This window comes from Peromyscus eremicus, chromosome 6 (assembly GCF_949786415.1).
Source record: "Peromyscus eremicus chromosome 6, PerEre_H2_v1, whole genome shotgun sequence".
Classification (NCBI taxonomy): domain Eukaryota; kingdom Metazoa; phylum Chordata; class Mammalia; order Rodentia; family Cricetidae; genus Peromyscus; species Peromyscus eremicus.
Window position 1 is genome coordinate 19,875,420 of NC_081421.1, and position 25,157 is coordinate 19,900,576.

Sequence of the window (25,157 nt, forward strand, 5' to 3'; positions counted from 1 at the left end):
TGATAATCGATTGCCATGTTTAAGAATGGTGACCTTGAGGTGCTGGTGGCCCCACTATATTATTATCTGCATCTACAGGCCTACATCTTAGCCTTTCCTCATCTTCACATAATTGGGCGATCTAAATGATTTCCCTAGTGGACTGTAACTATGATAAAAGTAACTCACAGGTCTGGGATCTCCTTAACCATCCTACTTTAAACTTACATAAATTTCTCTGGTGACTCTTTTATGTAAAATTATTGTATATAGTTTCTATTAAATGTTATGAAAAGAGAAAAATACTCATATATATATATGTACTTAAAAAGTAGAAAACCACTTCTTCATGTTTTACTTTGTGTTGTTCATGTTTTAAATAGCCTTTATTTTTATTTTGAAGAATGTGTCTTACTAAAACAGATTTCTATACTATGTCAGATGCAGAGCCATAACAAAGGGTATGACTCCACTTCATCACACCTCCTGACTTTTTAAGTCATTTTATTCTTGGGAAAAAGCTAACAGGAATTATTGCTGGGAAAATCCAAGTACTCCTGTAAATATTGAGTATCTTCACTTTGTAGCACAGCAATTGTTTATGTGTAGCACAAAAATTTAGAATGTATGAATTAGTTTTCCCTTTAAAGTGAATAAGGAGGTTGATGGGATGGCTCAGCAGGTAAAGAAGCTTGCTGCCAAGCCTGATGACCTGAGTTGGTCCCTTGAGTTCCACATAGTGAAAAAGAGAATGAAACTCCTGCAAGTGGCCTTCTGACCTCCACAGGTGCACTCTGGCATGCATGCACACACATACACACAAGCACAAAATAAATGAGTGTGAATAAGAAAAAAAGAATGAATAAGGCTTGAAGTATTACATCCTATATCAGTGCATTATGATTTCCTACTGAAAACAAGGTAGCCAGATGGAAAGAGGTTAACATGCTCTATGCAAAATCAGATTCACTTAGCCACACAACTTTTATCTAAAGTAGTTTTTTTCTTTTCTTTCCTTTTTGTGTGTGTATATACATGAACATTGGGTATACTGCTCTATCACTCTTCACTCTATTCACTTGAGACAAGGTCTCTCACTGAACACAAAGCTCACTGTTTCTTCTAGACTGACTCCCAGGATCTGTCTGACTTTGCATCCCAACACTGAAGTTACAGACACAAACATCCACGCCTGGCTTTTTTTGTTTTGATTTTGTTTTTGTGTCTTTGTTTTTTTTTTAAACTTGGGATCTAGAGATTCAAACTCAGCTCCTTGAGCCATTTTCCCATCCCCTAAAATAGCTTTTTCATCTTCAGTAGCAAAAATTATTAACTCCATTAATTCACCCAACAAATAACTAGTAAGTGCTTTACTTATGGCTTCATTATTTGTTACAACTCAGCCTTAGTGTCTTCTCACTGGAAAGGGTGAATCAGTCTTTCTTGCTAGGATCCACTTTTTTATATCCTTAAGCATTGATCATATTTTTCAGTCAATGAGATCTCCACATTTAAATACAGCATTACATATAGTGTGAACATATCATTGCTAAAGACTGGTTCCAGAAAACTGTCATGATTCTTCCTTTCCAGAAAAGTTAGTTTTTAAACTAGGAACTCCTTCAGAATCTGTGATGACTCCCAAAATTCGTGGTGTCTCATTTGAGAAACCAACTTTATAAATGACTAATTCCTATTAATATAGGCAGATGTAGCAGAATAAATCCTGGCTCAAGCAAAGATGGGGATTCTGGTGATCTCATTCAGTCACAGTTGGTGGTAGCAATAATTGATGAAGCTTTTTGGGAAGAGACATTGGATATCAAGAACCACAAAAATGTCCGTCTGTCTCATCTGAAAGTTTTTATGAAAAGTCTCCATCAGCTTTTGCCACAGTGGGTCTTGGCTGTACACACCAGCTACATAAGTTCTCACTGAACTATTACAATCTAATTATTTGGAGAGAAGTAGAAAAAGATGGATTGCTTCATTCAGTCAATAAGGACAAAGCTATTCAAATATTATTTCATACATTATTTATTCATATTGATTGCATACATCAAGCCTCATTCTCAGAAGGATTTTGGTTTGCTTTCTGAAATACATAAGCTTCAAAGGCATTTTTAAATGATAAGTCAGTATTATTAAAAAATGAGGATGGTAAAGTAAGATGTAGTCAGAATCAAGCTGAACTTGGAACTTAGCTCTCAGCACCACCACCAGCAGCAGCAGCAGCACTAGCAGCAGCAGCAGCAGCAGGTATATATAGGAGAGAACACCTACAATGAAAGAGAGGCAATTTACTTGCTGGGAAAATCACAACCTTGCTGGACACTAAGTCCCAAAAGAAATTCATCTGTGATTATACTAGGATAAGAGAGACTCAACCACACCATGTGGGCACCTCCACAGGAAACATGTCCACTCCCTAATCTACACAGAGGCTGAGACAGTGTGTGTGGTTCATTAGGAAGTTGAGTGTCTTATCTTCTCTCTGACTCTAAGGTATTCTGAATTTCCCATCTCAGTGGGATAAAGAGAGAACCTGCATTCTCTAGTCAGACAACCTAGGGCTGATCTCACCACATAGTTAAATTGATAGTGGATGAGAGAGAACATTATTCAGGGACTTGTTTAGCTTCTGACTTTAATGGGAATAAGAAACAAAAGCCTGACTTGAGAGGATGTTATCAAGGGATGTGGTGATAATTTATTTGTGCTGAAATGTGGTGGTATTTTATTTGTATGTTAATAAATAAAGTTTGCCTGGAGTTCAGAGGAAATAGCAAGCCATAAACAAATGTCAGGTAGTGGTAGCACATGCCCTTAATCCAATCACTTGTCAGGCAGGGTCTCTGTGTGTTTAAGGACACACTAAGGAACAACCAAGCGTGATGACACATGCCTTTAATCCCAGTACCAACCATAGAGACCTGGAGGTCTATACAGACAGGCAGTAACAAGGAAGTGAGGTAGCTGGGCTAAGAGCCAATGAGAAGGCAGAAAAACAAGGCAATAAAGGTGCAGGTTAAACAGGAAGTAGTCACATTGTGGAAGCAACAGAGCTAGTGAGGTAAGGTGGTTGGTGGCTCTCACTATTTCCATGATCTCTAAGGCTTTCACCCCTATATTTGGCTGTGTGTTTTTTTATTTAATAAGTCTGTTTAGAAATTCATCTACAAAGGGAGGCATGAGCATTTAGAAAAATACACAGGTATTTCAAACCCTCCTCTGCCTGCAGCTCACCTTTTGAACTCTTCACAGTCACACTATAAAGGCTCCTGACCTTTGCTTTGACTTTGAGTTCTGGAAGCTGCTCTGTGAAGCTCCTAACAAGTTGTGTACACCTTCAAGCACATTAGTCGTCATATGGCCATGTGTCCAGAAATTACTCTTACTTAGCAGCTTGTGGACAGAATATTCTCTTCTCTGAGACCAATCTTCTATGCCTCTCTGATTTCAGTTTCCTTCTCTCGAGATTTTCAAAGAGTAAGTGTCCAAGTGAAATGGGGTCATAAAGTCTTGACTAAACTATTTATAAAGGAATGGACTGGCTTACATGAGATGGATCAACCACTGGTAAACAAGAAAATATGTATCTTTATGTAGTTTTTTGGTTTCCTCACTTCAAAAGAATATGTAATTTAAAAATTAATACCTCTGCCATGTTAAATGACAGAAAATTGCATCAAAAGATAATATTCTTCAAAACAGCACCACGTGTTTAACAAATAACCTTCAAACCATAGTGGCTTAGCATTGGAAGCTCATTTCCTATTCATCTCCCAGTCCACTGGAGGATCATCGGGCCACTCTGCTCTGCTGAATCATTCATGGACCCAGGCACCTTTGGTTCAAGACTGTCCTTGCCTTGGTCTTTGAGTTCTCTTGGTTCTAGTTGATGAAGGCGGAGACTGCAGAGACACTCACACCAGTAAGCTCTCATGGCCTCCTTCTTGCTAGTGACATGGGTTGCCCCAGCACACATGCTACTGCACAGAGGGCCACATGTGGCCTCACCTGCAGATTGTGCTGCTGTGTGTCTAGGGAGACACAAACAAAAACGCTGCTGAGCCTGGGCACACATTTCCATCTCAGGACCAAGGAAAGCCTATAACTGTTTGGTGCTGTCTGCTTTCCTGCTTCCACTAGTGTTTCAGTCTGTGTTCAACCCTCAGTGTTTGCGTAAAATCCAATTAGCAGAACTTAAGAGAGGGAGAAGCCCAGGTGTCCCTATGTAGCTAAAGTTGAAAAAAGGGTAACTGATAAGAAAAGAGGCAAAATTGAGAGACCTAGAGCTCACTAGAAAATGACAACTCTCCTCATTCCTACATTAGGACCTTTGGAGTCTGTACAGTTCTAAGAGCAGAGAATTAGAAAGGCCATCTTCTCCATTGACATTAACTCATGAGGCACTTCTGTTCCCATTCTCTGAGCTTTATTTTATTTTATGCGTGATTCTTTTACTTGCATGTCTGTCTATGCATCATGTGTGTGCCGTGCCAGTGGAGGTCAGAAAAGGGTGGTGGGTCCCCCTGGAACTGGAGTTACAGACAGTTGTAAGCTACTATATGGGTACTGGAAACCAAATCCAGGGTCCTCAGCAAGAACAGTATGGCCCTTAACCAGTAAGTCATCTTGTTGTGGGATATTTGTTTACACTCTGTGAAGATGTGTCATTGTGATTGGTTTAATAAAGAGCTGAATGATCAATAACTAGGCAGGAAAGAATAAGTGGGATTTCTGGAGAAAAAGAGGAAGTGGAGGTGAATCTAGGCATGCAAGACATGGAGCAAGTGGGATATGCATAGTGGAGAACAGGTAAAAAAGCCACGTAGCAAAACATAGATTAATAGAAATAGGTTAATTTAAGTTATAAGAGCTAGTTGGGAACAAACCTAAGCTAAGACCTATTATGAGAAATCCACAGAGTCTGCTTAAAGGTCAGAGGAATTTATCAGGGGAGAAAAACTCATTGTACAGAACAAAATTGTCACAGGTTCTAGAATGCTGGGGCACAGTCTCCTGTGGTTCCAGCCATCTGAGTCAGTCCCACATCCAAGCCCACAAGGGAGAGCAGAGAAGCTGCATATATGCATCTCAGGTCTTAAGGGTAGCCAAAGGCCATACCCCAGGGGCAGGTACTTCAAGGTCATACGCAGATAGAGCAGTTACCTGCTATGCCTTTAGGGCTGCACTTCAGGGTCATAGAACAGATATCCACTACATCTCCCCTTTTGTCTAAATAAAAAAAAATTCTAACCTAATATAAAATTATATACAATAGCTGGGCAGTGGTGGCACATGCCTTTAATCCCAGCACTCGAGAGGCAGAGGCAGGCGGATCTCTGTGAGTTCAAGGCCAGCCTGGGCTACAGAGTGAGTTCCAGGGCAGGCTCCAAAGCTACACAGAGAAACCCTGTCTCAAAAACAAAATTATATACAATAGAAATGATTATCAAGTATTATCCAGGAGAGGGGAAAGGTAATCACCTAAACCAAAATAGAAATAAAACCAGTAAGAACAATATCAAACATGAGGCACATACTAAAACCAGAGATGTCTAGAACATAGGTAAATGGTATGTTACAGAGATTACTCCAATAGCTGTCCTATTCTAAAAATTATAGCTTTAGTATCTGAAATATTCTTAGCTAAGATATGAGAGGATTATAAATGTAACTATCTAGTTGTCAACACCATCAAAGAACTGAGAAGGAACATAATAATACTTGAGAAAAGAGGAGATGCAAGCAAGCAATTTCCAAAAAAATTGGGAGAATAGAGAGAGACAGCTGGCAGCCTGGGAAGTCACATGAAGTTTCTCAGCATCATTGGGATGTTCATTTTGGCTACAGGCCTAGAATATCTGACAGACCATTTTCAGAAGCAGTAATTTTGAAAGACCATCTTACCCTGTCTTGGCAAAATTCAGAGTTGCTTTTCCTTGTGTCCTACTCATACGCAAAGGACAGGATTCATACTGTCAGCAGTCAAGGCAAGGGGAGTTCTTTGCCAAGCAGGCATTTTGTGCCACAAACAAGACAAACTTTCAAATGGAGTGTCTTAGAAGCCCAACATTCTCTTGGGAGTACATTGGTGCTGCCAGGAGCAATCCCATCTCATGCCAACAGAATTCTAACTTATCAAAACATCTAAATGCCGTATTCTCTAGGTCTATGAAGTGTTTGAAGATTACCTATCCGTCTCACATATGTTTCTGTAAATCTGGAAAACCTAACATAACTATAGATATGATAAGCATGGGTGACTACAAATCTGTAAGTCTTATCTACCTAAATAACCTAAGGACTAAGGCTTCACATTAACAAGGTATACAGTCTGTAAATACAGTATAAGGACAATGTACAGTATAAGGACAATGGCCTCAAAATTGTGACAATACACAAAGTATCTTAAACAGAGGTAGAAATGTATAGTGCAATACGCAATATGACAATATCCTTAATATGTATCAATATAAAAAATATCCTAAACAGAGGTAGAACATACATACACTATGGTGAATATAATTTTACATTTGTATAAATATACAAAATATTTCAAATAGGAGTAGGAACGTGTACAATATGATGATTATAGCTTTAAATTTTATCAGTATACAAATTATCTTAAATAAGAATATAAAAGTAGTTTACAATTTATCAATATACAAGAATCCATATCAGTGCAAATTATCTAAGGGTGATAGTTTGCTAAATTAGTGTACTAGTAGATACAATAATCTACCTTAATATCCTATACCTATCTATTCCCCTTTTTTCTCTTTCCAAACAAGAATCCTGAGTCTAAATTTTATTGTTTCACCCTCAAACCTATAACAATTTATCCATAAACCTTGAGAAAATGAAAATTTTGGGAAGGAGGGTGTCATTTTCTTAAAATTGCTTTCTGCTGTTTAGGAGTGACAATATCTCTGTGGGATCCTGTAAGAAAGCTAAGTGGTTAAGTCTCAATAGGACTAGCTGTAATGTTTGTAGCTAGTCTCAGAGTAATGGGTAAAGTTATCTGAGGTTCTGGCTAGAAGTGTAATATGATGGGCCATCTCATCTTGGAACTGTCCTGAAGAGTTTGCAGTTCAAAGCTGATCATTAAGTGGTGTTTTTAGGTTCAAAGGCATCGTTATGGACCAGATAGAGTCATTGTTGTGGGGCCCCATCTTTCTTTTGGAGACTTCAGAGATTGCTATTGGAAAGACTTATTTTTCACTGTGGAAAACTTGAACATTATTAATATCAAACGGAAAGTTTTTATTTAGGATGATTCAAGGAAGGATTTCCAGGTAACAATGATAAGCATGAAGAGAAATAGAATATTGACAAAAAATGATCCCTAGATTATTGGTTTTCTTCTGACTCACACCAGTTGGCACTTCTGATATGAAACAGAATCTCCTAATTTTTCTTTTAGCAATATGCTTCGGTTTAGAGAAGGAGAGAGCCACATTCCAACTCCAAAGTCAGCTTGATTTATAATTGAATTGAGACCACAACTTTTCTAGAGTTAAAGAGATATTGGTTTAGGCAGTGAGATATTACCTTGTAGAGTATATTAGTACCAATAGGTCCTTCCCTTCTACTGTAGTTGTCTAGGCATCCAAGGCCTTTTGATTTCTGAAGATTGGTATTCCTATTATTCTATAAAGATAAAAAACAGAACATTGCCCTGAACTTATTTGTTGAGTTTTTCTCACAACTTATAGAATTGTCATATTAGTGGATGAGCTATTATTTCTCTTCATCAAGGGGTTTCTCCTGTTCAAATCAAATTTTTATTAATTTTGTTGGTATCCATTGCTTTTCTTCTCCTGCAGAAACAAAAGCAAAACCCCTTCCCCAATGTAGGACATAATCCTGGTTTCCATTCTGAAGTCAACACATTTTTGAAGTAAATAGGATGATTTAGCTCAGGAATTTTTTCTGTTGTCCAATGTCTCTCCATAGCTGCTGTCTCTTTCTCATCAGCATTGAGAAAATTCAAGGTTAATAAAGCATTATGTAATCTATTTCTAAGAGTCATTGTTACCTGTTGTTTATTTATCATATCTTTCAAAATTCAATTAGATCTTTCTATGACTGCTTGGCCTGTTGGATTGTGTGATATATCTGTAATATGCTTTATATTATAATAATTAAAAACTGTTTCATCATATTTGAGACATATGCTCAAGCATTGTCAGTCTTAATTTGTACAGGTATTCCTATGACTTTTAATAGTTGTGTAATTACAGAATCGGCCTTTTCAGAACTCATATGAGTTGCCCACTGAAATCCTGAATAGGTATCAATGGTATGGTATACATGTTTTAATCTTCCAAATTCTGCAAATTTGAAACACATCCTTTTGCCAAATTTCATTCCTTTGTATATTTTAGGATTATTTCCTGCAGGTAATGGAGTTTGGTTATAGAAGGAACAAGCACAATATTATTTTACAATTTCCTTGGCTTGTTGCCAAGTGATTGAAAAGTCCTTTTTCAAATCTTTTCCATTCACATGGTGTTTTTTATGAAATTCTGGGGCTTCTAGCACATTACCTATTAATAACTGATCAATCTCATCATTACCTTTTGATAGGGGACCTGGCAGACCTGTATAGGATCTGATGTGTGTTATATTTTTAGGATGTTCCCTATTTCTGATGATTTTCTGTAATTGCATAAACAGTGAAGTTAATTCTGTGTTATCAGGAATAAATTCAGCAGATTCAATATGTAAAGCAACTCTCTCTGCATATTGAGAGTCAGTAACTATATTGGCAAGTTCTATGAAGTCCGTAAGTACCATAATAATGGCATATAGTTCTGACTTTTGTATGGAATTGTAAGGGCTTTGAATCATTTTATTTAAATCTTCTGATTTATATCCTGCTTTCCCTGATTTATTTTCATCAGTATAGAATGTGGGCACTCTAGAGATTGGTTTTTGCCATACAATGTGAGAAAGGACCCACACAGTTTATCTTATGAATTCTATTCTTTTGCTTTTGGGATAGCAGTTGTTAATCTCTCCCAAAAAATTACTGAAGGCTCTTTGCCAGTATTCATTATCTTCCCATAAAGAAGAAATTTCCTCATTACTTAAAGGTACTACACTTTCTGCTGGGTTCATTCCTGTCAATTGATAAAGTCTTAGTTTTCCTTTAGAATCAAATCAGAGATCTTTCCCACATAAGTCTTTAATTTCTTACTCAGTTTATGTGTTAGAAATGTCCATTCCAATATAGTATCTTCCCTCTGCATCAAAATTCCTGTGGGGGAGTGTCTGGAGGGCAGTATGGCCAGAATGCAATTATGTTCTGGATTCACATGATCCACATGTGCCTCTTATATTTTCTTTTCTACTAGAGCCAATTCCTTCTCAGCTTCAGTTAATAATTCTCTTGGGCTATTTAAGTCCTGGTCCCCTTTGGTCAAATTTACTAGTCCATCTTTAGCTATTCCAATGATAGTCTGTAAGGTGGAAATGCTTCCTAACAATTTTTGAAAATCATTAAGAGTCCACAATCAATTTCTCCTGAGTTGTACCTTTTAGGGTGTAATTTTTTGTAATTCTATATTATATCCTAAGTAATTAACATAATCTCCTCTTTGTATTTTTGGGAGCAATTTGTAATCCCCAGGGAGGCAATTTTTTTTTTTATTTCTTCAGACATGTTTTCTAAAGTATCTGACTTCAGATTGGCTAATAAGAAGCCATCCATATAATGGTAAATTATAGATTGTGGAAATTGTGCATGAATCTTTTTCCTATGGTTTTTGCATGAAATATTGGCACAGGGTGGGGCTATTTAACATTCCCTGTGGGAGGACCTTCCATTGATATCTCTTGACTGGCTGGGAATTATTATAATTAGGTACTATGAAGGCAATTTTTTTTCTATTCTTTTCTTGTAGAGGTATGGTAAAGAAAGTCTTTTAAGTCAATAACTACAATATGTCATTCTTTAGGTAAGAGAGAGAGTAAGGACATCCCATTTTGTAGGAAGCTCATTGGCTGAATTACTTTATTAATGGTTCTCAGATCTGTCAGCATTCTCCATTTATCAGATTTCTTTTTAGTAACAAATACAGAATTCCAAGGGCTGGTACATTCTTCAATATGTTGAGCATTTAACTGTTCCTGAACTAGCTGTTCTAAGGCTTGTAGTTTCTCTTGTGTCATAGGCCATTTTCTAACCCAGATAGGTTTATCAGTTAGCCATTTTAAAGGTAGAGCCATTGGTACCTCTGAGAGTTCAACGGCAGTTGTGCTCTGTTTATGTACAGCCCAAATGGTTGTTGACTGCTTTTTATAGTGTCTTATAATATTATTCCCAGAAACATGAATTGGTCTATATTTCATTTCAGAAATAGGAGGAATTTTTATCTGGGTATTCCATTGCTGTAACAGATTTTGGCCCCAAAAATTCACTACTACATTAGCCACATATGACTTTAGCTTTTTCTCCATCCTTCTGGCCCTATACATTCAGCCCATATTGTATTTTGTTTTACCTGAGATAGGGTTTCAATTCCTAGAATTGACATCTACCTCTTGAAGAGGTCAATTCAGATGCCATGATTTTGGCATAATTATAGTCACATTGGCATTTGTGTCTAATAAGCCCTCCAGAATAATTTTATTAATTCATACTCTAAGCTTTTGTCTTTGTTCATTTATGAAAATCTGCAAAAATATTTGTTTCATGGTGGTTTTTAGAATTTTTGATCCATCTATCAAAACTGTTCTATTACCCAGTGCAGTATGGCTCCTTACATTAGGCATTGGGTTATTTAATCGTACTGTGGATGAATTTCCTCCACAATGACTGGATGGGATTGAACCACATTTGATTTGAGGCCTGCACAAAGCCCCCTGAGGCATTTCCTGCTGGTAAAGGGTTGCCTGGTATGTCTCTTGTTGATCTGCATTCATTGGTGCAATATCAGCCTTTGCTGCATCTTCTGCATAATCCAGAAGGTTGAGATTTCCTGTTTGGGTTATTTCTAAGCATTGCTTCTAGAAGCAACCTGTGTACAATTTCTTCTTATATGGCCTGGTTTACCACAGTTAAAATATTTGATACCTTGATGTCTCCTTCCACCTTTGGAAATCACCTCTCCTAACCAAGCCTCATCACAATAGTTAAGAGATTCAATATAGACTATATATTGGATCCATTCCTCTATGGATGCTAATCTGATCTTTAAATATACAAGTATCCTTTTGCATTCTGTATTAGCATTTTCAAAAGTCAAAGATTAAATTAAGACTTGTCTTAATTCATGACATGATATTGTCTTGTTTATAATCTTTGTCAATCTTTGTAAAAAATCAGTATAAGTTTTTTTTTGACCCCTGGAAGACCTTCATATATAACTCAGTTGGTCTCCTTGGTTCTAGAATTTTTTCCCAATCATTTAAGGCTGCTCTATCACATAGGGATAATGTATGCTCATCAAAGGTAGATTGTGCATTTATATCAGTGAAACAGCCCTCACCAAGAATTTCATCTTGCTATATCTCAAAACCTCTAATCTTACCTTGCTGTTCAAGAGCTTTAGCTTCTTTTCTCAATCATCTTTTCCACTGTAACTGCTGGTTGTATTGTATCAGTCCTATTAATGTCTCATTTTTGGTGTTGTCATTAAGCCAGTTTTTTAATGATATGATATGAATCATTATACTAATCATCATTATGGCAAAGACTGTATACATTCCAGGAAGTTTGAATACGTCTTGTAAAATTTCATCCATAGTATAAGCAAAGAAGTTTTTAAATTCCTGATTGGTGATATTATCTGCCATGGTGTAAGAAATATTTAAAATTTGTAAAGAAAAATGTTATTAATTTGTTTATTTATTCATCAGTTTGAGGTGTAAAATTATCAAATAATTTATCTCAGATAAGTGTCCTAGGTGTTCCAGATGTCCCAGTTCCTGCGATGATTATGTGGTGTAGTAGCAATGTTTGGCCAGGAGGTGTAGAGCTAAAGCAGGTCGCAAAGCTTTGTTCCAGGGAATGCCCTAGAGAGCACTAGTACCCAGTGGCACCCAGGCATCCATGCAGTAGCTCAAAATAGGGAGTGCAAATCTGCCATGGCTGATTGTTGATGAGGGAGTGTGCTGGCCTCTGGGGTGGGTCTATGCTAGCCTGTCCTGGCTTGTTGCTGGAGTAGGAGTGTAACCCCAGTAGCTAGCTCCAGGCCACGGAACACAGGCATGGTTTGGGAGGTATTGCAGTACATGGTTTAGGAGGAATCGTGGGGAGCGCAGTTTAGGAGCAGGGATTTTTAGTCTCTACAGGTGGGAACTGAGCTGCCACTAGCAGGCAGGGGTATTAAGTTAGCCTTTGTGGGTGCCAGGTATTGTGAAATATCTACAGAGTCTGCTTAAAGGGCAAAGGAATTTATTAGGTACAGAACAGAATTGTCACAGGTTCTAGAATGCTGAGGCACAGTCTCATGCATCCAGCCATCTGAGTCAGTCCCTCATTCAAGCCCATGAGGGAGAGAAGAGAGCTGCATATGTGCATTTCAGGTTTTAAGGGTAGCCCAGAGGCCATGCCATAGCAGAGCAGTTACCCGTTATGTCTTTAGGGCTGCACTTCAGGGTCATAGAACAGATATCTACTACAAAGGCCAAGCTTTCATAATTAATAATAAGTCTTTGCGTCATTATTTGGAGGCTGGCAGTCCTCAAGAAAGACTGGCTACACCATCTCTCAAGCCCTGTTTTCTAAGCTTTTGAAGCGCTATTCTGAGAAACAACAGTGCAGCCAGATCCAATAGAATGCTAAGGAGCAATGGCTGCAACTACCCACAGCTGATGGGGTGGGTTAGGGGAAGAGCAGCCTTTCTCTTTTGGTGACTATGCCAAATGACTCAGAGACAAAAAAGTCAAAACAAACATGCCACACATAGTAACTTGTGTCTGTCATCCGAGCTCCTCTGGAGACTGAAGCAGGATGACTTCAGTTCGGGATTATAAGAGAAGCCTAGGTAATAGAGTGATATTCTGTCTCAGAAGCAGAACAAACAGAACAAAAAGAAAAACACAAATAGTCTCCCTTGCTCACCATCTCCTGACATTTCTTCCAGACCTTCTTCATGCTGTGTCTGGTCTTCTCCTGGACCTTCCTTGTGTTGGCAATCCAGCTCCATGCAGAAGGGGGTCATCTGATTCCACACATTCACCAAATATAACTGTCTACAGGCATGATATCTTTAAGTGAATGAAGTCCGTGGCAATTTCCTCATTGGAGCCTAGCGAAACTCTCAGCTGCCCATTGTATAGTTACCAAGATGGATGAAAAGTTTTGTACCCTGATAAACCTCTCCATCAATGCAGCAATCCAAATAAGACCAAATTAGAAAAAGCCCAAGTTTAACAGGTAAAGTACTCCCAAGTGATTTTTCAGCCCCCCCAGAGAGAAGTTGAGAAAGAGAGGCTGAAAAACCATGGTTTTCTGGGGTGCAGTTTAAATACCAAATTGGAGTAGTCTTGAGCATCTCTAGGGGAGGAGCCATGTTTGGTGGGACTTTCTCAGGGTCAGGGTCTGGGCAAGGAGATGGGGCTTCCACCAGAACATTCCAGACTCTTTGGGAATAGGGGCACCGGTTCAACTCTGGCTACTTCCTGTGAGCAGGGGTGATGTAGAGAAGGGGGGAGTCAGAAGTTGGTGGGCTCACATTCACCAGGAGGTGTGACTGGAGGAACATTCAATTAATTATCATCCTGGAGACCTCAGGTATCTGTTTCTTGAGGAAGCAGAGAAGGCAAGTTGCTGGGGGAAAAAACGATTACTAACACCTGCCCTAGTTGTACTGAAAAGATGAATGCACAGGGCAGAAGAACAGATAGGCACTCCATTGGGGGTATTTTAGAAAACCAGGGTGTAGAGGGTCCTATGATCCTGAATAGGTGCCTGCTTGAGCCTGGAGAGATGGTACCAGCATGGATGTCCCAGGAACTTGGCAGGCAAAGGGGTGGTGAGGATCAGGTCCTTCCTGTCCATCAGGGCTTGAGAGACTTCAGAGCTAGCATTTGAGGAGTACTCTGTCCCCTGGGGAGAATGGGGCCAGCTCGGGGGGGGGGGCAGTAGGGCCCATTGTTGTGGGGGCAGGGAGATAGCTGTCAGCATTTGAATAGAGAAGGGACCTCGAAGGGAGAGGTAGGGAAGGTACCTGGCCAGTCCCAGTCAGGGAGTTTGGGCTAGAAGGTAGTGATTGATAAGGAGGAACCATAAAGAAGCTCCAAAGCACTCAGTCTTGTAGGAGAGCACGGGGTGACCAGAGGCTGTACAGGCAATGGGGAGGAGGGAGGATCAAAATAACTTGAGTTTAATGGAGAGCTTGGTGAGCTGTTTGATGAGTCCATTGGCCGTCTCAATGGGAAATGCCCATTATCCAGGCACTGACTGAGGCAGGTCAGGCACCAGACTTAGCAGGAAGGATGTTTCAGTTTATACCTGTTTGCATAATAGTAATGAGAACTCTAAAGCTAAGTCAACACTGGTGGGAAGAGCTAAGGGGTAGAGGCAGAGAAAGTGTAACAAATGTTACAGAAAGGTTCTTACCCAGAACCCTGGAGAACTTAGGAGAGCTAGACACCACTAGTGAGCTCAATAAGAACAGTAGGAGAACAATAGTTCTCTAGGAGAAAATAGCAAAACAAAACTATTTTTGGCTTGCTTGCAGATTTCACAGGGCTCACTCTATTCTAAGATGTTCAGAACTGAAACACAGTGGAGGACTGTATCTGTCAGAGAGGAATGTGTAGGGTAAAAGGGCCAGCCAAAGAAACCCACCCTGGCCCTGAAACCCAAACCAGTGAAAGAAATACTTTAGCCTTGAAACCGGAATCAAAGAAACAGACCCTGACCCTGAAACCAGAGCAAAAGAAACACACTTTGGCCTGGAACCAAAACCAGTGAAACAAATACGCCCTGGTCCTGAAACGTGAGCCAAAAGGCTAAAAAGGGCCAATGAAAGAAATACAGTTCGGCCCTAAAACCAGAGCCAAATCTGCTCCTGACCAACTGAACATGAAACTAACAAATCCCTGAGCAGGAAAACCAACCAATACTTGAGTAGGAAACCAACCAATCCCTGAGCCTGAACTCAGAGTCAGTGAAAGAAACACACCCTGGCCCTGAGATCAGAGCCAACTCTGTCCCTGACCAACTAAACCAACCAAATCCTGAGCAGGAAAACCAACCAATTCCTGAGCAGAAAATCTTCTCCCTGGAAAAGTTCTACCCCTAAGAAGCCCTATATAAGCTCCTCTGCCTGTACAGTTATCAGTTGTCTTTTTCCACCCTGGCAGAGGCAGCCAGTCTCCTGGATTCCTCCTTCCCAAATAAATCTCTTTCTTAAAACAGTCTGGGGTGAAATTCTTCTGCTGTTGAGGGGCAGAGTCTCTGCTGGGAAGCCCGCTTGGCAGCACAGAGCAGAGTAAAAAAAATGGATACTTCTGCAGAGAAGCTCCCTTAAGGCACGTTTGGGAGTAGGGGGAGCAGAAGCACAACTTTTTGCCAGAGCTGGGAAAGATTGCTACACTTCTGCTGGGGTTCCCCTTTAGAAGAGAGAAGCAGAAGAAGTAACATCTTGGGCCGGAGCAGAGACAAAATGGATACCTTTGCTGGGATGTTCCCTTGGGGGATCAGAGCAGAATGAATGGATACCTCTGCTGGAAAGGGGGAAGAGGTTGAGCAGAGTGCAGCTGTAGCAGCTCTCTCTGTCTCTGTCTCTGTCTCTCTGTCTCTCTGTCTCTCTCTCTCTGTCTCTCTGTCTCTCTCTCTCTCTCTCTCTCTCTCTCTCTCTCTCTCTCTCTCTCTCTATCTCAGAGAAGCAGAATTGCTAAATCCTGCAGGGAGATGATCCCCCACCCCAGCTTCAGGTATAGCCTGACTTCTCCAAAAGTCAGGATACCTTTCTCCTCACAGTTGTTGGTATCCAGGATACCTCCTTTCACAGCTATAGGTATAGTCTGACTTCCAGACAAGTCAGGATACCTTTCCCTCCAAAGCTGTAACACTTGTAGGTATAGCCTGACTTCCTGGCAAGTCAGAATACCTTTCCCTCTGGAGCTGTTAACACTTGCAGACTGGATAGGGCCATTTCCAGGCATCAGGTGGCTTGCCTATCTGTCCCACTAACCCATGGTTAGGTCCAGTGTATGGCTGTTCCATTCATATGTGCCTGTGGAAGGGTTTACATGCAATGAGACAAGCTCAATGACACTGCAAAAGGACAAATATTAAAAATATGCCTTTCCCTGCTAAAACATCCTGCTCAGAAATGACTTATGTGTGTGTACACCTGTATATTTATGTTTGTATGTATGCATGTGTGGTTGTGTTTCAGTGTGTGTTTAAATGAGTTCATGTGTGAGTTGATCAGAGGTAAACCTAAGGTATTGTTCCTTGGGCACGGTCCATTCTGTTTCTGAAACAAGGCATCTCACTACCCCAAAGCTCATCAAGTAGGCTATGTTGTCTGGCCACTGGGCTTTAAAGATCCCTGGGTTTGGGCCTCCATAGGCACAGAATTACAAGCTTGCACTACCACACCCCATGTACTAGCTTCATTTTTTTTCTGTGACTAAGTCTCCTGACAATAAGCAAGTTAGGGAAGAAAGGGCTTATTTTAGCACACAAATCCAAGTTAGAGTCCATCAGGGCCCAGAAGTCACAGAGGTGGCTGTTTGAGACAGCAAGTCTCATTGCATCCACAGTCAGAAGCAGAGAAATGAATTGCACATGCACTTACTTGTCTGGCTGCTTGTGCTCAGCTTGGTTTTTCTATTCCTACACAGTTCAGGACTTCCTGTCTATAAAATGGTGCTACCCACATCAATTAACTTAATTAAGACAATCTCCCACAGAAGTACCTGGGGCCAATCCAATGTAGACAACACCTCATTGAAATTCTCTTCCCAGGTGATTCTCGCTTATGTCAAGTCAGCATTTAAAGCTAAGCATACTCAGCTATTTCATGTAGGTTTTAGGTACTTAACTCAGATCATTATGTTTGTATAGCAAACATTTTTATCCTCAGGTATTTCCCAAGCCATGAAGTGAATTTTTAACGTAAAAAAATAAAATTCAAAGCTTTATTGATATGAAGAATGTTATTTAAATTTTATTATATTGTAGTACACCCTAAGAATCATTGAACTTCTTTGTTCAAATGAACATTAAAGGTAAATGATTTCTTACTGTATCTGAAACATTGAAGAAAAATTGGAAGTTGATGTAGTCTTACTGAAGTGGACATTATATACAGGAGTATATTCATATTGTAAGTGTTTGGTGACCATCAAAGAAAGAAGACAATTATCAGCCAAAGCTGAGAAGGAATTGGCTCTAATAGAAAAGATAATTTGAGAAGCACATGTGGATCGTGTGGATCCAGAACTTAAATGGATTCTTGTCATATTCCCCTCCAGACATTCCCCACAGGTATTTTGATGCAGAGGGAAGATATTATATTGGAATGGATATCCCTACCACATAAACCAAATAAGAAGTTAAAGACTTATATAGAAAAGATCTCTGATTTGATTCAAAAGGTAAATTAAGACTTCGCCAGTTGACAGGAATGGACCCCGCAGAAATTGTAGGACCTTTAACTAATGAGGAAATTTCATCACTATGGAAAGATAATGAATAAAGGCAGAGAGCCAGCAGTAACTTTTTGGGTGGAAGAAAATATTAAACTCAGTATTCTCCTAAAAAAGGGGGGAAAGAAGAAATGGAATGGATAGGAATAAGCTATTATGGTAGATTATTATATACACTAGTAAACAAATTTAGTAAAATAGCAGCCTTAGATAATTTGCATTGTAATTTGCACTGTCATGAATTCTTATATGTTGATACAAATATAAACTATTTTTATATTCCTGTTTAAGATAATTTGTATATGGATACAAATACAGAACTATATTTGTTATAATGTATACATATTTTTACTCTTATTTGAAATATTTGTACATTGATACAAATGTAAATTTTTATCTGTCATACTGTATGTATGTTCTACTTCTGTTTAAGATATTCTATATACTGATATATATTTAAGATTATTATCATATTGCATATTGCACTATACATTCCTACCTCTGCTATAAATATCTTGTGTATTGTCACAATTTTGAAGTCATCGTCCTTTACCATACATTTGCTTACAGACTGTTTATCTCGTTTACATGAAGCCTTGGTCCTTAGGTCATTTAGGTAGATAAGACTCATAGATTCACGTGGCCGCCGCACCTCGGCCCGGGAGCCGCGGGTCTCGGTCGCGGTCAGGTCTTCCCTGACCATCGCGGACACGTTCATTGCGGCCTGTGCGGGCCCGCCCCGCCCCGCGCTCCCCAGCCGGTTCATCTGCTCCTTCCCCGACTGCAGCGCCAGTTACAACAAAGCCTGGAAGCTAGACGTGCATCTGTGCAAGCACACGGGGGGGGGGGGGAGGCCATTTGTTTGTGACTATGAGGGCTGTGGCAAGGCCTTCATCAGAGACTACCATCTGAGTCGCCATGTCCTGATTCACACTGGAGAAAAGCCGTTCGTTTGTGAAGATAATGGCTGTAATCAGAAATTCAACACAAAATCCAACTTGAAGAAGCACGCTGAACGCAAACATGAAAATCCACAGAAACAGTATATATGCAGTTTTGAAGGCTGCACGAAGGCCTTTAGGAAGCACCAGCAGCTGAAGACACATCAGTGCCAGCACACCGGCGAGCTGCTCTTCAGGTGCACCCAGGAGGGATGTGGGAAGCACTTCGCCTCACCCAGCAGGCTGCTGAAACGGCACGCGAAGGTTCACGAGGGCTATCTATGTCAAAAGGGATGTTCTTTTGTGGCAAAAACATGGACAGAACTTTTGAAGCACATGAGAGAAGCCCATAAAGAGGAAGCCACCTGCACAGTATGCCAGAAGACTTTCAAGCGCAAAGACTACCTTAAGCAGCACATGAAGACGCACGCTCCAGAAAGGGACGTGTACCGCTGTGTGCGCGAAGGCTGTGGGAGAACCTATACAACCGTGTTCAACCTGCAGAGTCACATTCTCTCCTTCCACGAGGAAGCGCGTCCCTTCGTGTGTGAGCACATGGGCTGTGGCAGGACGTTTGCAATGAAACAGAGCCTCATGAGGCACAGCGTCGTGCATGACCCCGACAAGAAGGGGATGAAGGCCAAAGTAAAACTGCCTCGGGCAAGACAGAGCTTGGCCTCTCGCCTCAGTGGGTACTTCCCTCCTAAAAGGAAACAAGAGCCAGACTCCTCCATGCCCACAAGCGCAGAGTCCAGCAGCAGCCCGCCAGGCAAGATGCTCCCACTGGCTGCATCACTTACCCTCCACTAGGCACCCCTGGCCACGTGAGCGACTCCAGAGCAGCCAGCAGGGCCTCTGCAGAGCCTGGATTTTGTTTATTAAAATCACTGACACAGAAAAAAAAAAAAAAAAAAAAAAAGACTTATAGATTTATAGTGACCTATGCTTGTCATCTCTATAGTTATGTTAGTTAGGTTATCCAGATTTACAGATACATAGGTCAGATGGACAGGTAATCTTCAAACACTTCATAGACCTAGAGAATATGACATTTAAATAACTTAGAATTCTGTTGACGTGAGACACAATTGCTCCTGGCAGCACCAATTTGATCCTGAGAGGATATTGGGTTTCTAAGACATTTCCATTTGGAAGTTTGTCTTCTTAGCACAAAATGGCCTATTGAGCAAAGAACTGCCCTTGCCTTAACGGCTGACAGTACGAATGCAATGCTGTCCTTTTGGACAAGCGGGACACAAGGAAAGGTGACTTCTGAACTCTGCCAAGACAGGGTAAGATGGTCTTTCAGAATTCCTGCTTCTGAAAATGGTCTGTCAGATACTCTAGCCCTGTAGCCAATTTGAATGCACCAACAATGCTGAGAAACATTAGGTGACTGTCCAGGCTGCCAGCTGTCTCGGTCTACTCTTGCAAGATTCCCGAAAATTGCTTGCATCCATCTTCCATTTCTCAGGTACCATTATATTCTTTCTCTGGTCTTTGATGAGATTGAAGACTAGCAGTTATAGTTACAACTTAGTATATATATAATATCTTAGATAGAACATATTAAGTATTAGATTCAGATTCTTTAGGATAGGACACCTTTTGAAATGAACTTTGTAACATGCCATTTACCCACACTCTAGACTTCTCTGGATTTTAGTATGTGTTTCTTGCTTGATATTGTCCGCATTGATTGTAGTTCCATCTTATCTAGGTCATTGTCCCTCATTAATTATTCCTGGACAATATTTGATAACCATTTCTTTGTATATAGTCTTGTATTAGGTTAGAACCTTCTTATTTAGACAAAAGGGGGAGATGTAGTGGGTAGCCATTCCAGCTTTGATCTGGAAGTTCCAACTCCCATTGAGGCTTCGGTAATGGTCATGCCTACAAGGCGGGGCTGAGAGAGGAAACTGAAGACCCAAGATCCGGATGCGCAGGCTCTCTTGGTTCCTGGACCCTGGACACTGGAGCTATACAAAGCAGAGTTCTTCAGAGAACACTACCGGACTGTGCCACATCTTTCCCAGACCATGTAGCCTATCCCTTCACTTGTGAGTTACCCCAAAAAATAAACCTCCCTTTTAACTATGTGGAGTGGCCTTAATAGTTTCACCAATAGCAGTGCCTTCCTACCTCTACTCTTTTTAATACTTTGGAGCTAACCCCAGTTTCCAAAGACATGAGCAATAAATCTGTGGATGCAGAAGCATTCTATAGCCACATGCTCTTCTGAGCATACCTGCAAGTACATACCCCTGTGGTATAAGTTACTTTGCTCTGTGCTGTAACAAAAAGACAACTAAAGGAAGTAAAAGTTTATTTTGGCCTATAGTTTGAGGTTACAGACCATCATGGTGTTGACATCAGGAGTGAGAGGCAGCTACTCACATTGCATCTGCAATCAGCAAGCCAAGGTGAAAGTTTGTGCTCAACTCAAGTTCTCCTTTATATTCATTCATTCTGGAACTCTAACCTATAGAGAGCTGGCCTATGTATTTCAGATACATAGTCTCAACTTGATTAACTCAATCTAGAAACTTCCTCTGCATCCAGAATGTAGCTGTTAGGTGAAAATAGATCCTGCCAATAAATATTAACCACCACATGTGTGTTGCATGTGTGCATACAAACATATGTCTGTATGTTCATTTGTGTGTGTATGTGTATGTATATATGTGTATGTCTGTGTGTGTGGTCATGGAATGAATGTAGGAGTTTTCTTTCTTTATCTTTTCTTTAGTTAAAATATAACTGTGTTCCCTTGGAACTTTCCAGGAACCAGATGAAATATATAATGGTAACAGAAGAGCAGTAAAGAGAGTATAAGTCCTCGAACGTGAGGTGTTCACCCAGTCACCCTCTTTGTGAAAGCTAGATTTTTCCTTTAATCATATTCTCTGGACTAGTATACCTTGATAGGATGCTGAATTCAGCTTCAAAAATATTTGGGCTACCAGACAAGAAAGTAAAACAAAGCTAAGTGTGTCATCTATAACAAAAAGCCATTCAGAATCTTCTTTCTGGGAAGGATCAAAGCATCAAATGACACTTTCCTCCTCTTCTCCTAAATCAGATTAAGGGGAAACACTAGAAAATCTATGCCAGAAGTCAGTCCTATGAAGACACATGAAGTTTTAAAACACTCACTCTCATTTTGTTGTTCTGAATCATGGCCATTAATAACCTTTGAAAATGCCCATTAGTTTTCTTCTGTCTGCTTGACTGGCATTTCTGTACCAAATGCTCAGAGAGGGCAATAAAGACCTGACAGTTCAAAATCCAAAAAGTTTGTGCTGGAACTGATTTTATATTTCAGTATTCCAAGGCAGATTGATTGGAAGGCATCCAAACCTTAGAAGCCAAACACTCTGCCAAACGTTTTTTCAGCTTGGCAATCAGCAGTAGAATATGGCCAGACCATTAAAGAAATCCTGTTCTGAATTCCCTTGAAGTTCCTAAGGCAGAGTTTAAACAAAATTTATTTCCTTCAGAGACTCATCTGCATGATAAGATTCCATCTGTGCATCAGAAAACAGCACAGCTGATTAGCCACCTCACTTGGGAAAAATAAAAATAAAATAAAATAAAAATAAACCCACATTTCATTTCTCTCTAGACCTCCATGACAGTGCGTTCTTAAATGAAGAATCTGCCTATCACTGATCTCTTGGGGAGGAGTTGTGACCTTTCTGTCTTGTCACTAGACTGTATTTCGTTTTGCAATAGTCATGGAGTGAGAGCCTACTGTGAAGATGGAGCTGCTCCAAAAGCCATGGGAAGAAATAAAGAGCCTGTTTTCATGAGCAAGGAGAAGATACCAACAAGAAGAGGTGGTTATTTCAACTGTCAAGTTGACAGAATCTGGGATCAGCCAAGAAAGGAGTCAGTGAAAAGTTGTCTAGAATAGGTTGGCCTGTGAGCATACTCAGAGGGGTTATCTTGACTACACTGATCAATGTGAGAAGAGCTATCTTAATTATGGGATATATAATATATAATATAATTTGTATATATATGTATATATATATATATATATATTAGTGGAGAAAGTAAGCTGAACACTAGCATGCATGCATGCATTGCCCTCTTCTACCATGGACTTAAGGTAACCAACCACTTCAAGTCACCTTTTCTTTATCAAGATAGACTGTAACCTAGAACTTTCAGCTGAAACAAATCCTTTGCCATTAAGTTGCTTTTGTCATAGCAGCAAGAAGAAACCTGAGACACAAGGGTTAAGCAAGATGGACAGTGCTATATCTGAGGAAAGAGCAAGTGAGACAAGGTACTCTGGGCATCTGGAGAGGGGAAGGAAATGTTTATGACAACAAGTCATTAAGGTATCCTTTATAAAATACAGTAAAGAGAGCACCCTGGGATGGGGTGAACTAGAAAGGTCTTGGAATACTGTGGTGTTTCATGCTCTTCCTTATTGGAATCTCTCTTTCTCTCTCTTTTTTCTCTCTCTATCTCTCTGTCTCTGTCTGTCTCTCTCTTGTGTATGTATCTTTCTCTTTGTCTCTTTGTGTGTCCTTCCACTGTGTCTCTCTGTCTCTATCTCCATGTCTCTCTCTCTTTCTCTTTCTCTCTGTGTGTGTCTTTCTCCTTCTCTGTCTCTGTCTCTTTGTCTGTCTCTGTCTCTTTCTGTCTGTCTGTCTGTCTGTATGTATGTCTGTCTCTCTCTATCTCTCTCTCTCTCTGTCTCTCTGTCTCTCTCTCTGTCTGTCTCCCTGCTCATTTCCAACCCATGTCACATCTAATGGTGCTTATATCCTAAAACAACAACTGATTACATGAGTGTATGTGTTTCTCACCCACACATTAAAATCACCTTGTATATGAGTTCTCTGTTTTGTATAATCAGTTTGTGTGGCAGGCTAGAATTGGTGCTTTCCATCTGAATTACTTCAGGCACATTCCTTTTAAATTAACTCTGCCAGGAACAGAAGAAACTTAGTGGGGTAGCAGATTCACACAGGAACAAAACTTTAATGTCACCTTGACACGACCTAGAGTCATCTGAGAAGAGAGTTTCAACTGAATTGCCTAGAACAGAATGGTCATTAAACAGGTCTATGGGGATTGTCTTAAATATTAATTGATAATGAAGGACCTAGGCTACTGTGACAGTATCATCCTCAGGCAGGTAGTCTTGGGCTGTGTAATAAAGCTAGCTAAGCATGAACCTGAGTGGGCTACCTATGAAGCAGTTTTCCTTCACAGTTTCTGCTTCAAATTCCTGCTTGAGTTCCTATCCCAACTTCTCTCAGTGATAGACTGTGACCTAGAAGTATAAAGTGTATAAGGTGAAGTAAAACATTTCCTTTTCTCAGTTATTTTTGGTCAGATAATTTTATCATAAAACTAGAACAGAAATGAGAATATTCACTTTATCTATGAATGGTTCTCTCTCTCTCTCTCTCTCTCTCTCTCTCTCTCTCTCTCTCTCTCTCTCTCTCTCTTTCTCTCTCTCCCCCTCTGTGTGTGTGTTTATGTATGTTCATATGTGTGTGAGAACACATGTGTGAGGTGTATGTGCTATGTGTGTATAAGCCAGAGGTCAACATTTTTGCTGTGGGATGTCTTTCTGTATGCTGTGAATATGTGTTGCTCTCATTGGCTAATAAATAAATCTGCATTGGCCTATGGCAGGGCAGGATGGGGCCAGGCAGGAAAATCCAGGACATATAGTAAAAGGAGAAAGGAGAGTAAAGGGAGATGCCAAACAGCTATCCAAGGAGCAACATGTAATGGGACCCAGGTAAAGCCATGGAACACTTGGTGATACATAGATTAATAGTAATGGGTTAATTTAAGATGAAAGAGCTATCTAGCAAAAGGCCTGCCATAGGCCATACAGTTGGTAATTAATATGAGCCTGTGAGTATTGGTGAAATTATTAAGGTCACTCAACATAGTTAAAAGGGAGGTTTATTAGTGGCATAACTTACAAATGAAGGGATAGGTAGGTCGCAGGGTCTGGGGAAGATGTAGCACAGTCTGGCAGTGTTCTCAGGAGAACTCTGCTCAGTCTCCCTCTAGCATCCAGGGTTCAGAAACTAAGAGAAGGTGGGACATCCGGATCTCAGGTCTTCAGGGCCCTCTCTTGGCCCTGCCTTGTAGGCGTGACAGTTACCAAAGCCTCAATGGGGGTTGGAACTTCCAGACCAAAGCTGGAATGGCTATCCACTCCATGTGAGTAATTGTTTTATAAGCAGCTATGGGACCACGGGACCAGGTGGGACTAGAGAAACTTCTGCTTAGCTGTCATTCTCAGATGTTCCCTTGTGTTTTGGGGACAGAGTCTACCATTGGTGTGAGCAGTGCTGACTCATACTGAACCTTAGAGATCTGTTTGTCTATCTCCACCTATCTCCACATCCCCAGCCTTGGGAGGTGAACCATCACTCTTTTTTTTTTAATTCAGCCTCTAAAGATCAAACTCAAGCCATCATGCTTATACAGTGTCTTAGTTACTGTTCTATTGCTGTGAAGAGATTTTGACAAAGGCAACTCTTATAAAAGACACCATTTAATTAGGGGCTTGCTTACACTTTTAGAAGGTTAGTTCATGATGCCATGGTGGGAAGCCAACAA

The 25,157-nt window shown here is 40.2% G+C and overlaps 1 protein-coding gene across 1 annotated transcript; it reads left to right on the top strand.

Annotated features, from left to right (window-relative positions):
• Nucleotides 1-6,243: 6,243 nt before the first annotated feature.
• On the top strand, nt 6,244-19,447 carry LOC131912832 (transcription factor IIIA-like). Its single transcript, XM_059265081.1, has 2 exons — nt 6,244-6,261; nt 18,228-19,447. Exons 1-2 carry the CDS (start codon nt 6,244-6,246, stop codon nt 19,356-19,358), a joined length of 1,149 nt encoding a protein of 382 aa, XP_059121064.1. The 3' UTR covers nt 19,359-19,447.
• The last annotated feature ends 5,710 nt before the right edge of the window (nt 19,448-25,157 follow it).